Raw genomic sequence first — 15,854 nt, 5'->3', positions numbered from 1 at the left:
GCAGACCCGAGCAGTGGTTCCCTGGCGTCACCTCCCGGGCCGTGTGGGAAGGCCAAGGTCAATGCAACGAGCCCTGTCCCTGCAGCACCCCCTGCTACCCCCACCCCATGCCCTGGCCTTGGGACACTTGGGCGCTGGCTGGCAGGATGGCCCCTCTGACCCCACCCCCAGCCTCACGGAGGCGCCAACCTCACCTCGCCCTCCACCCTGTCTTCTGGCCCAAACAAGGGCGACCCTTGGCTGGCTGAGCCGCTGCACTCCGGTGATGACCCGGGCGAGGGTCACACGCCTGGACCCCGAGGGGAAGCCGCTGGCACACACAGCAGCCCCAGGGCAGCCCCCAGAGACCTGGGCTTGGGCTTCAGTGACGTTTAGACGCCAGATCTTCCCTGCTTTGGGGGCATCTTCAAGCTTAGCCCCCTCCCTGCTTCCCCCATGGGCGGTGACACTGTCGTGAAGTCTCACGGGCCATAACTTAGGCGACATCAGAGCCAACCCAGCCTTCCCTGGCGTGAGCTGACCTCTGAGGAGAGAAGGGGGGCTTCTTTGGGAAGGAGGGAGCAGAGGGCACTCTCCCCCACCCCCCTACCCCCGCCAGCAGCACTGGGGGGCTCCTCACGCCCACCCAGCACCTCCGCAGGCATGTCATTTCATCAGCAGCACTCGGGTCTATTCACACCAATTAAGGTTTTAGAACAGAAGAGAATAGAGCCAGACAGCACGTTAGAGTTCTCCACCCACCCTCCCTCACCTCCGGGGATTAGACAAACCTCTTAAAAGGCAGAACCCTTTGACTGCCACCTGCCACCGCTCCCCAGGTAGTGTCCGAGAAGCCCCCTCCACTCACCCCTGGTCTGTCCCCTGTCCCTGTGCAGGGGGGTGGCTGGGCAGGTTGTTTCAGGCCTTCCTGAGTCTTCCGAGGGTGACTGTGACTCTGTGTGACCCTGCCATGGCATTCAGTGATCCATTCACTCATTCATTCATTCATTCATTCATCAGATACTTAGTGAGCCCCTACTGGGGGCAGGTACCCTCTGAACCTGCAGGTCTGGCAGTGAATGAGAGAAGCTTCTGGCCCTTCAGTGCATTTGGTTTACAAAGCATTTACTGCGTCTTTGTCGTCCCCGGGGCATGGGGGGGTGGGCGGCTCCGCTTGGTCTGTTCCTGTTGGCTGCTGCGGGGGGTTGTCTTTCTTTCAAGGACCACTTCCCCCATAGGTGGCCAAGCCAGGCCCTGGGGACTCAGACAAGACACGCCTGCGCGGGGAGCCCCCGCCTCTGCGGGGGAGGTAGAGGCACGGGTGGGGGGGGCTGCTGGCCCACGGGCGATTAGCGCTGCGAGGTGAGCCCGGAGGGGTCCCCACCTGCCCCTCCAGCTCCCATCTCCACCCTCTCCACAGAGACTATACCTCGAGGCCGACCCCATGGGCTGCATCCACCGGCCTCCGTGCCCACTGGCTTCTGGCCGGGTTTGACCACTGGGGACCCTAGAAGGAGACTGAGGGCGGAGAGAGAGGCCGGAGCATTTATTCCCCCTTGTTTCCTGTCGTCTTGGCTGACTGTGTCCCTTTGGGCACAGCTCCCTTCAGAGGACAGCCCCCTTCACACAGATCTCTCTGGCTCTGTCTCTTTCTCTCTCTCTCTCCTGTGACTCCTCCCTCCCCTCACCTCTCAGGCCTGGGGATGGTTTCAAAATCTCCAAATGTACCAGTCCCAGGGCACAGCACTTTCCCTGTGTTCCCTTAGAACCTTCCAGAACATTTGCGAACAGTCTTTCTGTGGAGCGCCTCTCCAACCACCCAGTTGGCACGTGCCCTCTGCCCCCTGCTGGGGACCGGGTGGGCCTCACCCCCTTCCGCCTGGACGCCCCTAGAACGTCTGCGGAAGAGCTACTTTATGGAAGGGGCTTTCCATCCTCATTGCCCCCAGATACCTACCCACCCATCTCTGAACGCAAGGTCAGGGAGAGCAGTTTGGGTGTCGAGAGCAGGTAGCACTAACATGCAGATTGTGGCTCTGGTGGGAGGCCGGCCTCACGGGCACACGGCCATCGCCAGGAACCGCACAGCCTGGGCAGGGAGCTGCCTGTGGGCTGGAACCTAAACGGGGCTCCTGGCCCAGACTTGCCAGGCCCCAAGCCAAGTGAAAGGTCCTTCCTGTGAAGGATCAGAGGTCGGAGGGGCAGACTTATCAGTGAGAAAGGAGACAAAGTGCTGTATCAATCACATTAGGAGACGGATGTCACTCTACCCTCTTCCCTCTGCTGGGGAGACCCCTCTCCTTGAGCAGTTGCAGGAACCAGGCAGCGGAGGGGCCTCCCCAGCCCACATCCAGGCCATCACCACCTAGAAAGGACCGACATTAAGGGATGGTCCACAGGCGAGGTGACAGGTGACTTGTAATGACAACTTGTCCATTCTCATGTGGGCCCCGGGGAGGTGGGCTTCCCTGGGTCTCCCATGAAGACGCTACAGGCTGGGGCCTCAGGTACCACACTCTCCTGGTGTCAGCCCAGGTTCTCCCACAAGAAGGAAATATGTTACGAGGACATATGTCACTTTCAGCCTGTGACTCCACATCATTCGGGGAGCCTGAGCATCTGACCCTGCACAGCCCAGCGCACGGGATTACTCCCGTGACTCGGGTGATACCGAAGACATGGCTCATGTGCATAACCCTTGTAAACCGAGGGGGCCTCGTGGCTCATCTTGGAGCAATGACACCGTCAGGAAGCACAGTTCATCTCCTAAAGGGAGGAGGGATTCCAATCTGTCCGCATCTCTCCTGAAGAACATTGACGGGGACCACTTCCTTACCCTCAGTATTGTTTTCTGGAATTCACTGCCACCTCCCCAGTTACTTTGTATGCCCTGCCCCCAGCTGCTCCAAAACCCAACCCCTTTCTCCAGTCCCAGGCCCATGTAGGTGGTATTCTTTTCTCTCCCATCTCTTACTGTGTAGATTAACATCCTTCCTCTGGTCCAACAGGAATCCCTTCTCCTTAGGAGAGGTGGGGAGTGGATGGACAAATGTAGAATGCTCTTCAGCAGAACGGGGAGGTCTGTGAACACCTGCACATTGATGGTGTGCAGACAGTGATCATTTAGTCACTCAACTATTCAGACACCAGGCGGGTCCTGGGTCCCCGCCAGAAGGGCATATCTGGCTGATTCAGGGGCCTGCCCTTTGTCAGCACAGAGTTTGTAGCCCAGTGTCTCCTGTGTTTATTTCCCTTTGCTCCTCTTCTGCTGTTGCCTGGTCTTACTGAAAGTCTAGGGCTCTCTCTTTGGGACTAAAGGGCAAACAAAGTACAAAGGAATGTTTTTATGATGTTTGGGGCAGAGCATTAAACGGGTCTCAGTTCCTGGCCCTGTGTGCTGAGGCAGCCGAGATGTGAGGGAGGACGAGAGACCCTAAGAGAAGGTGGGAAGAGGCAGGCGTGTCCCCCGTCGGCTTCCCGGGCCATGGCCCTGCAGCCCCGGGAGGAGGGGCGGGCTTCCCTCTTCCGTTTCCTCGCCTGACGCCGCTCCGTCTCCCGCCAGCGTCATCATGACCGGGGCCTACAACAACTTCTTCCGCATGTTTGACCGGAACACCAAGCGGGATGTGACCCTGGAGGCGTCGCGGGAGAGCAGCAAGCCCCGGGCGGTGCTCAAGCCGCGGCGCGTGTGCGTGGGCGGCAAGCGGAGGCGGGACGACATCAGCGTGGACAGCTTGGACTTCACCAAAAAGATCCTGCACACGGCCTGGCACCCGGCCGAGAACATCATCGCCATCGCGGCCACCAACAACCTGTACATCTTCCAGGACAAGGTGAACTCCGACATGCACTAGGCGCCACACGGCCACGCGCGGAGCGGCCACCAGGGGGCGCCGGGCCGTCCGTCCAGCATCCGGGGGCCGGACCGCCTTTGCTGGTGATTGTTTGAAAACAGGAAGAAGGATTCACAGTAAACCGACGTGATTGTCGGCCTTGAAGTTCAGTTCTTTCATCCCGTACTTTAACCGCGTGCAGTCGTTCCCACCTTATTAGGATTTTTACGTCTGCGCGTTAATTTTTCACTCCAGAGGTTCCTTTCTGGGGACGCGGGAGCCCCGGAGCCATTTCTCTCGCGCGCCTCACTGGCCCCAGATCAGGGCTCCGGGGACAGAGAACGAAGCTCAAACAAGCCAGCCAGGGATTCTTTTGATGATAAATGGAGCAATTGCCACTGTTTCAGAGCCGAGGGTCTCACCTTTTTGCTTTTTGGATCGTGAATTCATGCTGAGAATTCGGAAGCTCCTCTTTTAGGTTATTTTAATGTCTTTGAATATCCCAGGTCTGTTACAGTTTCTTGAGAGGAAGGGGAATGGAATCCCACGTGTGTGCCTGTTTTCTTCACCATTTAAACCACCCTTTGCGAGCATCTGCCCCGTGCTGGGCGTGGTGCCGACCCCCCAGGCCCGTGGGTCCATCCCTACAGCCGCTCTGTGGCTCTCCTGTCATCCTGCAACCGTCACTGGCACCTCGTGGGAACTCGTACTGGCTCCCTCCATGATCTTTCTGAATCTTCATAACGACCCTGTGAAGTGGTTGCCTATTCATTTCCTCCATAAATGCCAACTGTGCACTGAGTGCCAGGCTCTGTGCCAGGTGCCAGGGGTTAAAGGTGAATAACTTGTCATTCCCATTGTGCACACAAGAAAACTGAGGCCCAAGGCCTGCACCAACCAAGGGGGGAGTCAGGAATCCCGTCCAGGCCCTCCCACAAGGCCCTTTATAACCCACCATGTTGGTGGCTCATGTTAAAGCAGCATTCTAGCCTGGAAGCTTCTGGAAACATCTCTTCATGTTGTGAAGCAGGACAGAGCAGGTGGGACAATGACGAGGGTCCGGGGAGAATCGAGACACAGAATGCAGAAGACCCCCGGGGTGCCACTCGCCTGTTGGGTAACGAGGAACTCCGCCCTCTCTCCACCCCACATCTGTACCCCAGCTCCTTTTCCAGATGCACTGAACTGCCTCCAAAAGAGAATTGCATGTTATCACCATTTTAGGATAAATTTTCTTCTATGACCCACAGTCCCAAAGGACACTTCCCCTCGGGCCACAGAGAATGCGGTATTTCCAGGACAGTTCCTCCCGCTCTGTCAGGACCAGATCGGCCCACTCGCCAACCACGCCCACTTGTCTTTGCCCTTGGAACTGGCAGCAGAACCACGTGGCTTGCGTTCTGATTCAAAAAGCGGAGTTCAGAAGCCCGACCGAATCCGACATTTTTTTTTTTTACTAGATGTAACCTAACCCAGGAAATAAGCCCAACCCGAGATTTTTCTCAACAGATAATGGTCTACTTTTGTGTGTGTCAAAGCACAGAACGCATGTGCACTCACTTCCAGCCATACGATAATTACACAAGGAAATGGGTCCATTGATTTTTTTTTAATCAACATGAATGAAGAATGTTTGTTTATATATCACTGTAAAATCCAGGTGACCTGGACAGTATTATATGTACATATCTATTCTAACTAAAGTTAACAATCACAGGGATGGATTCCTCTTTTTCCCTTTGTAAAGAGGTTCAAAATGTGGTAAATTGTATAGAAATCTTGTTGAAGCCAAAATCCAGCTCTGAGGGCCTTACACAATTACTGGGGTATTTGGTGCGATCCATTTCCCTTTGTGATTCAGATGCTGAGAGGAAATTTGCATTTGCAGATAGAGGTTACTGTCAGATCGTAGATTTAACATGGACCATTTCTACAAAGTGCAAATCTGTATTCAAAAGGAGGTCTTAATACAGTTCCTGGTTCCTTACTCTGTTGTAAACTTTGGATACCAAACCAGAAAGGAAAAAAAAAAAAGGGAAAGAAAGAAAAAGATCTTCTCAGAAGAAAAAGCATGTCTTTGGATCCCTGGAAAATAATGATGTCCAAAGCAAATTATGAATAAAATGTGTGTTGAGAAAAGATGCTGAGGGGGAGGGGCAAAACTAGACATGGCAGAAGGGCCAGTAACATAGTCACAAACTTTGCTTCCTTACCGTTTAAATTTTCTGCTCTTTTTGAATGTACGGGCGTTCACATAGTCATTGTGAAGTTGTCGGGTTGTTTTTGTTTTTATTTCAGTACTCTCTGAGGACTGATCGCTCGGTGGCATCGGATAAGTGGTGGTAGAGTAGACAGGCCTGACCATTTTGGACTCTGTAACTCATAGGTGCATTCTTGTTTTCTTTGGTGTCTCACAAACTATCCAACTGTTGAATAAAATTATAAATATGTTAATACCAGCTTTTTCCAATAAAATAACAAACGTTACATGGAAAATGAGGCTTGGAATGCTGTTTGTTTTTAATGGGCCACAGGTCCCGTCAGGAGGCATATGGAGGGTGGGGATACACATGGGAAGCCTGGTTCACTTCCAGGCTTTCCTGCATCCAGCTCCTACGGCAGCTTTTAACCTTTCCGAGCTCTGATTTCAACACTGAGGAAATGGAGCTAATGATAACGCTGACCTCGTGGTTTGGGGTCGTGAGGGGAGGGGCAAGATTAAATTGGATAAGGCCTGCAAAGTGCAGTGCCTGGCACGTAAGCTCTCAGTAAATGACAGTTGTCTTGTTTTGTTTTGTTTTGCTTTGCTTTGCTTTGTTTTGTTTTGAAGCAAGGAAGCATAGCCCACCATGATTTTCAAATATTCTCACACTCTCCCCTCGCCTTTTTTGAGCCTCACATCCAACTTGAGAATATGGTACAGATGAGGAAACTGAGGTTCAGAGAGGTGAAGGAAGTGGCTCAAAATCACACAGCTAGCAGGTGCTGGGGCCACGTGTCTGGTTTGGCCCAATTGACTCCTAATACGGTGCTCCCCCAGCAGCACCTCCACACGTGCTTCAGTGTCCTGGGGAACAAGATCTGGGAGGAGCCAGACCACAGGGCATCTGGATTGGTTCTGGAAGCCAGAGAGGCCCAGCCCCGCATGCTGCGATGGCTGAGATAAGCCAGAGACTGTGTGGGGAAGCGCTTCGTGTACCCCATGGCTTCCCTGCTCCCTTCCTGGGAGCCCAGGCCTTGCCTCCACTTTCAAGAGGGCGTTTTAACTTCGGGCCCAGCAGGAGGAAGGAAGTGGCTGTCCTGGTGGGTCTGCTGGCAGGACTTTGATTGGCTAAGTTCTCCATCAACCACTCCACCCCGGGACAGAGGATAAAGGAGGAGAAAGCCATTTCCGGGCTGTGTGACCTTGGACAATGGGCTAACCTCTCTGAACCCCGTGTGTAAATAGAGGGCGATGCCACTCCTTCTTGCTGGGATGACTAGTGAGGTAATAAAAAATACCTCGTTAAACCCTGTGACCCCATTGTATGGGGGCTTTACATGTAGTATCTCGTTTAGGCTTCAAGTTATGCCTTTTGTGGGGGAAGGGGGGGAGTACTAGTGTTATACCCATTTTACACCTGGAGAAACTGAGGCTTAGAGAGATTAAGATTTAACTTGTGCCGAAATTCATAGGACTTGTTAAGTTGAGGAGTCTGGATTCAAACTCAGATGGTGGAAGCGCCGGCGCATGGCAGATGCCCAAAGGATGGTGACGATACCGTGGCATCAGCCCCACCCAGCACTGACTGAGCACCAGCTCTGGCCCTCCGCAGGTGTGATTAAGATTATGGACCTTGAGGTGGGGAGCGTATCCTGGATTATCCAGGGAGGACCCGTCTGTCACATGAGTCCCAGAAGGTAGAGAACCTCTGTTGGCTGTACTCAGAGGGAGATGCAGCAATGCAAAAAGGGTCAGAGAGGTGTGACATGAGGACTCCCCCTGTCATCGCTGGCTCTGAAGATGGAGGAAGGGGCCACAGGCCAAGGAGTGTGGGTGGCCTCCAGGAGCTGGAAAAAGCAAGGAAATGGATTCTCCCCTAGAGCCTCTGGAAGGAGCACAGCCGTGCCGACACCTCGATTTTAGCCCAGTGAGACCACGTGGGACTTCTGACCCCCCTCCTCCCCCCAGACTGTAGGAGAATAAGTGTGTTGTTTTAAACCACTCCAGTTTGTGGTCCTTTGTCGCAGTGGCTCTGGGGAGTGGACACACTCAGGTATCTTCATTCTGCTCTCACAGCCAACACTTTCAGCAGACTCCTGCCCACTTTCACAGATGAGGACCCCAGAGAGGTCCAAGTACTCGCCTAAGGTCGAGCAGCAAAGGCGGGACCGGCCTCCACGTGGCCTTTCTTGGGGGCAGCCAGGGCGGGGCCTTGCCGGGAGCTCCGAGCAGTGCTCAGGGGCTGGCAGCCAGATGGTAGCACAGAGGGGTGTGGGGCTGCTAGAGGGCCAGGGCCCTGCGGGGAGCGGCACACGCGGACGGGGAGCGGCACACGTGGACGGGCCCCGGGCTGAGCTGTGGGCAGGCCACAGGGCGAGCACTCCAGGGGCCACGTGAAACAAGGCTCAAACTCTGCTCCCCTCCCCAGACCTCTTCCCAACTGCAGACCATCCTCTGCTCAGATGAAAGCAGAGCCATCACCCTGTTTCCCCCGAGCCCTGAGCCTCTGAGGCTCCTGACACCCCCTGGACTGTGCCCTTGAGCCTTGGCCTGGAGTGTGGGCCCCTCGGTGACCCACCCAGCTGCCCCGTCAGCATCCTGACCCTCCACGCTCCGTGTCATTGTTGTATTAACAGCGGGCACTTCTGAGCCACGCGCTGCACCAGGCACCGTGCTGAGGGCTTTGTGTGCGTCATCTCATTTCATCGGCAAGTCACCGTAAGACAGGATGCTGTGATTTCCGTATTTTACAAAGATGGAAACTGAGGCACAGACAGAGAGGGGTACCTCACCCAAGGCCACAAACTGGGGATCCGACCCCAGGCAGTGTGCCCCCAGGCTGGGTCCTGGAGTCTCCGCCACCTGAGCCACTGCAGGGCCCCGTGGGTGACGTCTGAGGGGTGTTTTCGGGCCACTGTTCCTGCTTGTCCTCTGCTGGGAACTAACTTCGCAGCCTGGAACGGCAGGCTGGGTCAGGGCCCGCAGAAGTTGAACCACTCAACGAAACTTTAGCAAAGGCTTACCAGCTTGGAGGGATGGTTTCCTAGCAACAGAGAAGCCTTTAGAGCTCAAGATAATTGCCCGAGTTGTGAGTGATTCATTTAAAACAGCCGTGTCCTCTTTTAAAAAACAAAGCCCCATTGTCTCTACCTGGATGCTGTTAGAATTTCACGTGGGGCCCACACAGTCAAGTGACAGGATGAATTTCAGAGAGGAACTGACATCTGCAAGAGGCAGCAATATTAGGAGGACCAAAGTAAAAATAAAAATGGAAAGGAATCCATTATTAAAATTATGCAAAGAGATGTACAAACAAGCAAAATAGAGATGGATGGCTGGAGAAGTGACTTATTCATTTAATACACATGTAACGCCTATGAGAGGTGCCAAATAAGAACTAACTTCACCATTTATCTTTACAAACCTGCTTAATCACTCATTTGTTCGTTCAACAAATGTTTTTGGGGTGCCCACTATGTGAGCTGCACAGAGGCTAAGTGGTTCAGGGCAGGGACGCTGGAGCCCAGTTCAGGGATTCAAAGCCTGGCTTTGATGGCAGTTGTGGATCTTGGGGACGTGATCTACCCTTGCTGCATCTCAGTTTTCTCATCCACAAGGCATGGAGAATGATAGTCCCTACCTCGTGGGGTGGTGCAGATTAAAGAAGAAAATCCTTGCATAAGTGGTCAGCACAGAGCCTGGGGCCCCTGGAAGCCTGTTGAATGACATCATCGCTCTGCCCTCGCACTGGGACCAAGCTTCAGTGAAGTCTTGCTAAACCCTGCAGCTCGGTCCCTGTGGGAAATCAGGGTAGCCTGTGTTCATGCTGAGGATGAAGAGGCCTTGCGCAGAGGGCAGCAGGGAGCCTGCGGGAGGGAGGAGGGGGCTGGGGGAGGGGGAGGTCGGGGAGGAGGAGGGGTTTGCTGCGCCTGGAGCCAGCAGGCTGACCAAACCACCGACACCACCCAGGAGGATGGTCTGGGCTCTGCATGCACCCCCAGGACCCCTGGCACTGCCGGCCAGAATCTGGAGTCCCTGCAGCCGTGCAGGCTGGGAGGGCAGGGATGCTGTTCATCACCACCAGCAGCCACTTTCCCCCCTACTGGTAACTGGGCCGTGAACTGGTTCAGAGAAACCTCCGCTCCCTCATGTGTGCAGGCTGGGTGCAGTGTCGGTCCAAGTGTCTTGCCCCCTTTAGTCATGGGGTCAGTGTAGGAGCCAAGCGAGGCCAACCCAACCTCTCCCCTGACCCTCAGGCCAGGAGAAGCATGTTGTATCCATTCCAATTACTTCCAGTGGCCAGAAATTAGGCCCGCAGCAGGGGAGGCTGGGAAACAGGGCTGTTCCTGGGTAGCCACAGGTCCAGCTCAAGGTCAGGGCTCTACTACCAGAGAAGAGGGGCACCTGTGAGGGATAAAGATAAATGGAGTGGTGCTGGTATCTTCTGATGCTGGAACTGTGCAGAACCCTGTGCGGGCCCCCTCCCAAGTACAAAGGTCCCTCTATGTCCCCTGCCTCTTGTTTGTATAAAAGCTGAAGTCTCCCAGGCCTCCCTGAGTCACAAAAGACAGGCTCGAGCAGTTAACGATGAGGACGATAGAGTCACAGATTCAGTAGCTGATGTACATTCCTGAGTTGTTTTACAGATACTATAACTGCCACCAGAGGGAAAGGCTAACTGCATGATGACCAGACTATGACATAAGCCGCTCTATCTTGAGCAGTATTGAATCTGTGGCTAGCACAATTCCAAGAACTGCCCTCAAGAGAATGGGATTAACACTACTGCTCATAATAATCTATATCTTTGTGGGCATCAAAATAATGGTAGCTTGTTCTGCCCGTATCTGTAAATGGGCAGCTAAAACTGTCAGCAAAGAGATGCTTCAAACCCATGTCGATACCTTTCACTCTAAGACCTCGATGCCCTTTCTCAGGATTAAGCAGTTACAGAAGATGGACCTTCGTCCTTAATCCCATAGAAATGGAATGATATCTGAAGTGGGGGATTTTTAAGTAGCTCTTTGCAGGAAACAGTCCTCTGCAGGAAATCCCTTTTCTCTTGTCACTTCAGCAAAACTACATCGTGACTAACTTTTAAATCAGGCTCCCCCATGACCTACTCATCTCTGGCCCAAGCACACCTTTCAAATCTTTTGCTCACACAATACCTTCCTAACTTGTTGGTTCTTTCTGTAGATCAAGAAGTAGAAATAAAGAATAAGTAATTAACAGATGACCAGATCTCTTCTCTAGCTTCCCCTTCAGTAATCTCACAAACTGTGTGAACAAGACATTATCTAAAGAAAGATCATGAGGGGTTGACACGTCTGCACACAAGCCTGCACACAGAGGGGGATGGCGACGGCCCTGAGCTCCCATCTCCATGATTAACTGAAATTACTTCCCTTTTTCCCTTTAAAAACTTTCATGGCCGAGCAAAACCTTCAGAGTTGGTTTTCTGGGGACACTGAGTCTGCCTTCTCCCCAGATTGCTGGCTTTCTGATTAAAAGCAGTGTTTTCCATTTCTACCAATGGAAAATCATGTATTGATTTTTGAGCAGCGAACAGCCGGACCTGAGTTCTATAACAATGCTTGCACCCAAACAACCCCCAGAGAAGCCCTCGTTTTTGCGTTCTAGTAAGACTTTGCAGCCAGAGTCAGCCAGAGTCCATTTCTGGGAGCTGCCAGCAAGCAGTCCTAATGATGGAAGAGATCTATGCCCACTCAGTGGGCCCGGTACAAGGGGGTCAGGGTCCACTTCTGCTACGGTGGCGTGAGCACCTCGGGGATGACTCTGCCGGAGACAATCACTCACTCGGGACCAGAAATGACTCACCAAAGGCACTGACAGTGAACGTGGGCAGGCGGGTCCCGGAGAGGAGCAGAAACTCGGGAGAAGGGGCAGTTGAGGCGAGGGTCCCAGATGGGCAGGTCCAGCCTGAGGGCAGCCGAGGCTGCGAGGGGAGGTGAAGACACTCCTGGGTGGAGGGTGGGACCCAGCTTTAGCCAGGGAGCTGGGAACCTCTGAGAGGTTCTAGGTCCCGTGGGTGGCAATTCTCTGCCTGGGTTGGGTCTTAAACCCCATGCTGAGGGCAGAGACCCTCAAGGAGGCCAAGCAAAACCCCTCACTTTCGGGGATAACAGGCAGAGAGAAGGAACCCAAGGGTTTCCGGGCGGTACCTTGGGGTGGGGGTGAGGGGTCTCAGAAGCCACACAGAGGGGCGGCGGGTGCTGGGGTCTGGGGACTCGAGCCCTGTCGCTGGCCCACATCCGACGTCCTGTCCCTCCTGCTTGGGGGGGCCAGTCACCATCAAAGAGCCTGGCCTGTCTTCGCCAGAGCAGCAGTCAAGGGGGATCTGGGGCGAACGGGCACCACCTTGGGGGAGGGAATCCCCAGAGACTGAATGGGGGAGGCAGCCCAGAAGCGAAAAGAAGAGGCGGTGGGGGGACCCAGGACATGGATTAAGGGAGAAACGCAGAGATCGGGACATCAGCCAAGGCCGGAGAAGTGTCCCGTCCAGGAGCTAGAGCTCACAGCTTCCCCTGGCCTCGGGTCCCAGCTACGGGGGGTGGTCAGCAGCCCTGCAGTGGGGCTGGAGGTAAGTTCAGTGCCAGGACCAGGGCAGCAGAGGGGCCGGGGGAGGCAGGGGTGAGACTGAGCAGATTATGGATGCTGGGCTCTGATTTTAGGGGTTTTAGTCTTTAGGGTGTCGACGAGTGCTTCTACCTGGAAGCTGGATGAGGAGACGCGAAGGAAGAGAAAGCGGGACGGTGAAGGGCCTGAGGCCTCTTCCAGGTGTGAGGGCAGGTGCTCCTGACCGGCAGGGACACACACGGCAGCAGCAGGCAGAGGGGACTGGGGCGAGCCCTCCTCCCGGGGCCCTGAGGAGTGAGCCGGGGCGGGGGGCCCTGGAGGCGGCGCTGCCTCGTAAGCCAGCAGGACTCAGGATGCTGTGTGTCACCCTGGTCCCGGCTCAGGTCCACCTGGCTCAGGTGAGTGACAGGGAACCCAGGGGAGTTTTGGCCCAGGCTTGGGTCAAAGCATTAGAAGGGATAGAAGTCCGCCCACAGAACTCAGCAAAGGAGACCAACCAATGTGAACAGGGGGTACAGAGGGGGGCACTCAGATCCACCTAGAGGTTGAGCCCACACCAACGGTAGAGAATTTAGGGTCATATCACTTTTCAGAGAGTGACTTAAGCGGGTTCCCAGGGAAACTTTAGAATTTGGGTGGTTGGATGTACAGATAGGTAAAGACTGCGGGGGTAATTTTCATCCCAACATTTTATTATAAAAACATAGCTAGGTACCCTTTTAAGGATATCCTAATCTATTCATTTTGCTACTTTCTAAAAGTAACTACTGTGTCCGTCTTATTTTTTCATCCATTCATTTCATATATAATTTATACCCCCCCTTCTCTCCCTATTTGCAGAAAGGTTTTGAGGCCCCTGGGAATTTCCACCTGTCAAGAGCACTTGTGGTCAGAACACAGAGGTCTTCTGTCCCCCGTGTAACAGGAGGACGGCTACTCTCCTCCTCGCTCAGTACCGCCATCCATAAATGTGTACTTCAGCTCCCACTACAGGAAGAGAACTTCAAACTGCTCTATGGAGCTGGGAGGAAATGGCCAGGCAGAGGGCCAGCGGGGGGGCTTGAGTCTGAGCTCCCTCAAGACCAGGCTGTGTGAGCTGGAGGAGAACGCTAATCTCCTGACCCACTCCATCTCTGTATGAGTTTCCTGTGGCTGCTGTAACCAGTGACCACAAACTTAGTGACCCAAAATAATCCAAATTCATTATCTTACCGTTCTGGAGGTCAGAATCCGAAATGGGTCTCACTGGGCTAAAATCAAGATGAAAACTCTCAAGCAGGGCCGGTTCCCTCTGGAGACTCTAGGGGAGAATCCATTCCTTGCCTTTTCCAGTTTCTAGGGGCATCTACATTCCTTGGCTCATGGTCCCTTCCTTCATCTTCAAGCCAGTAGCATATCATCCTCAATCTCTCTCTCTCCCTGATACTCCTGCCCCTCTGTCGTAAGGACCCTTGTGATTGCATTGCATCCACCTGGATAATCCAGGATCATCTCCCATCTCAAAACCCTTAACCCATCTGCAGAGTCCCTTTTGCCTTGTTTAGAGGATTCGCACGTGGACACCTCTGGGGGTGGTTATTTTCCCTCCCGCATCTTCAAAGTGGAAATGTCTATCTTGCAATGGCTGCCATGATGATTAAAGGAGAAAACACACGAACCCTGGCAAATTGGACAGGAGCCTGTAAAGCGCTCATGGCAGGTGATTGTGGCTCCTTTCTCTACCGGGCATGATGTCACTTTATTATTGGCTGATGGTCCCCCAGCCCCCCACAAGGAAATGTCACTCCCACCAGGGTGGGGACCGCTCTGCTCACTGCTGCATCCCCTGTGCCTGAGAAGAGCACAGCACACCGTAGATGCTCAGCATTTGTTGAACGAATGAATTTTCTTTTTTTCACGACGACAAGCAGCAGTGGTCCCCCGGTGAAGACCCTGCCAGGCGCAGGGAGCTCTCCCAGAGCTTCTCGGTGAGGTTTATGTGTGCACAGCGGGCTGGTGTGGCTTTAACCCTGACATCTGGACATGCAGATCGGGAGCTGGGACGGTTAAAGGGTTCTGTTGTCTCACGGCACATTCAAGAACGACAAGGTCCTGCTTTATGGACAACTTTGAAATAGGTACCTGCAGAAATTTGGGTTTTTGCAGTTACATGACGTGTGATTGGGATATAGGAATGGAAATGAAAAAGTGGAAAAGAGCATTTGAATAACTGAACGCTGAAGAACTGGTCTCTAGCAGCACGTCCACAAGGGGAGTGTGGCCTTTCTGATACCGCTATCCACCCCCCAAGAGGAGGGACAGGGCAGGTTCCGGGAAAGAATACCCCTCCGGGGCACTCAGAAGCGGAGGGTCTCACTGCGATGCATGGGAAGCTCTGGTGCCAAACCCTCTCCTGGCCTCAACTGGGTCTTCCCCGAGCAGCGCAAACGCTGTGATGCTTCAGGGAAGCATCGTGAGACACCCCCCCCACCTCCACCCACCACCGCAGACCAGCCCCTGGTGCTCCCGCAGGCCCCGAGGGATGAAGGCCTGGCAGGCGCTCAGACATGGTGTGATCTGCCGGTGGCCCCTGCGGTCAGCACAGTTCTTTCCTGGCAGGCCCGAGGGTGGCCGCTGTGGGCAATGTTCTGAAAAGGGATTTTAAGCCCCAGGAAAATGGTGGTTTCTTTGTGGCCCTGTAAAAAGAACAGGCTTTGGTTGTGTCCCAGCTCTGCCACCTCCTGGCCACGTAACTTTGGCCAAGTCCACACAGCATGAACATGAACCTTTAACAATTCTCACGTGTACATGTTGGCAGGGGGCGGGCCGTGGGACCTAGTTCTCAGGACCAGACAGCCCCATGTAAACAAAGGGCCAGACCCACAGTGATGCTCAGAGACCTAGGTCCCCTACCCCCCTCACAGAGGGTGGGGATCAGCTCCCGGAAGCAGGAGCCTTTGCCGCCCACAGCCTGACCTCTGCAAATCCCTCCATGCGCCTACCACCCGGTCCTGGGCCCGGCGGACAGCGGCCTGTTTATCAACAGGAAAGGAGGACAGCAAGCCGGCCGGGGATCCTCAGGACCACAGGGGCCGAGGCCATTTGATGTTTACGGCCCCGTGGAAGCTTCCACAGAAGCAGTATGTACCACCAAAGGGCCAGCTGGCCAGGTCTGCTGGGAGACGGGGGATGACCTTTCCACTGTCTCCTTTCTCCTCCACACGGTGCCTTAAAGTACCCTCTGACCCGTTTTCCAGAGC

General features: G+C 54.2%; 1 protein-coding gene across 2 annotated transcripts in view; it reads left to right on the top strand.

The window, feature by feature from the left end:
- PPP2R2C (protein phosphatase 2 regulatory subunit Bgamma) overlaps positions 1–6,302 on the top strand; it is a 139,672-nt gene extending 133,370 nt beyond the window's left edge. For both annotated transcript variants that reach the window (XM_007172929.2, XM_007172930.3), the window contains exon 9: positions 3,542–6,302. In XM_007172929.2, coding sequence (XP_007172991.2) covers positions 3,542–3,833 — 292 coding nt within the window. In that variant the 3' untranslated portion in view covers positions 3,834–6,302. The remainder of the gene's footprint in view (positions 1–3,541) is intronic.
- The last annotated feature ends 9,552 nt before the right edge of the window (positions 6,303–15,854 follow it).

The sequence above is a fragment of the Balaenoptera acutorostrata genome, chromosome 5 (genome assembly GCF_949987535.1).
Source record: "Balaenoptera acutorostrata chromosome 5, mBalAcu1.1, whole genome shotgun sequence".
Taxonomy (NCBI): Eukaryota; Metazoa; Chordata; class Mammalia; order Artiodactyla; family Balaenopteridae; genus Balaenoptera; species Balaenoptera acutorostrata.
Note: the sequence above shows the minus strand (reverse complement) of the source record. Positions and strands in the feature narration are given on the sequence as shown.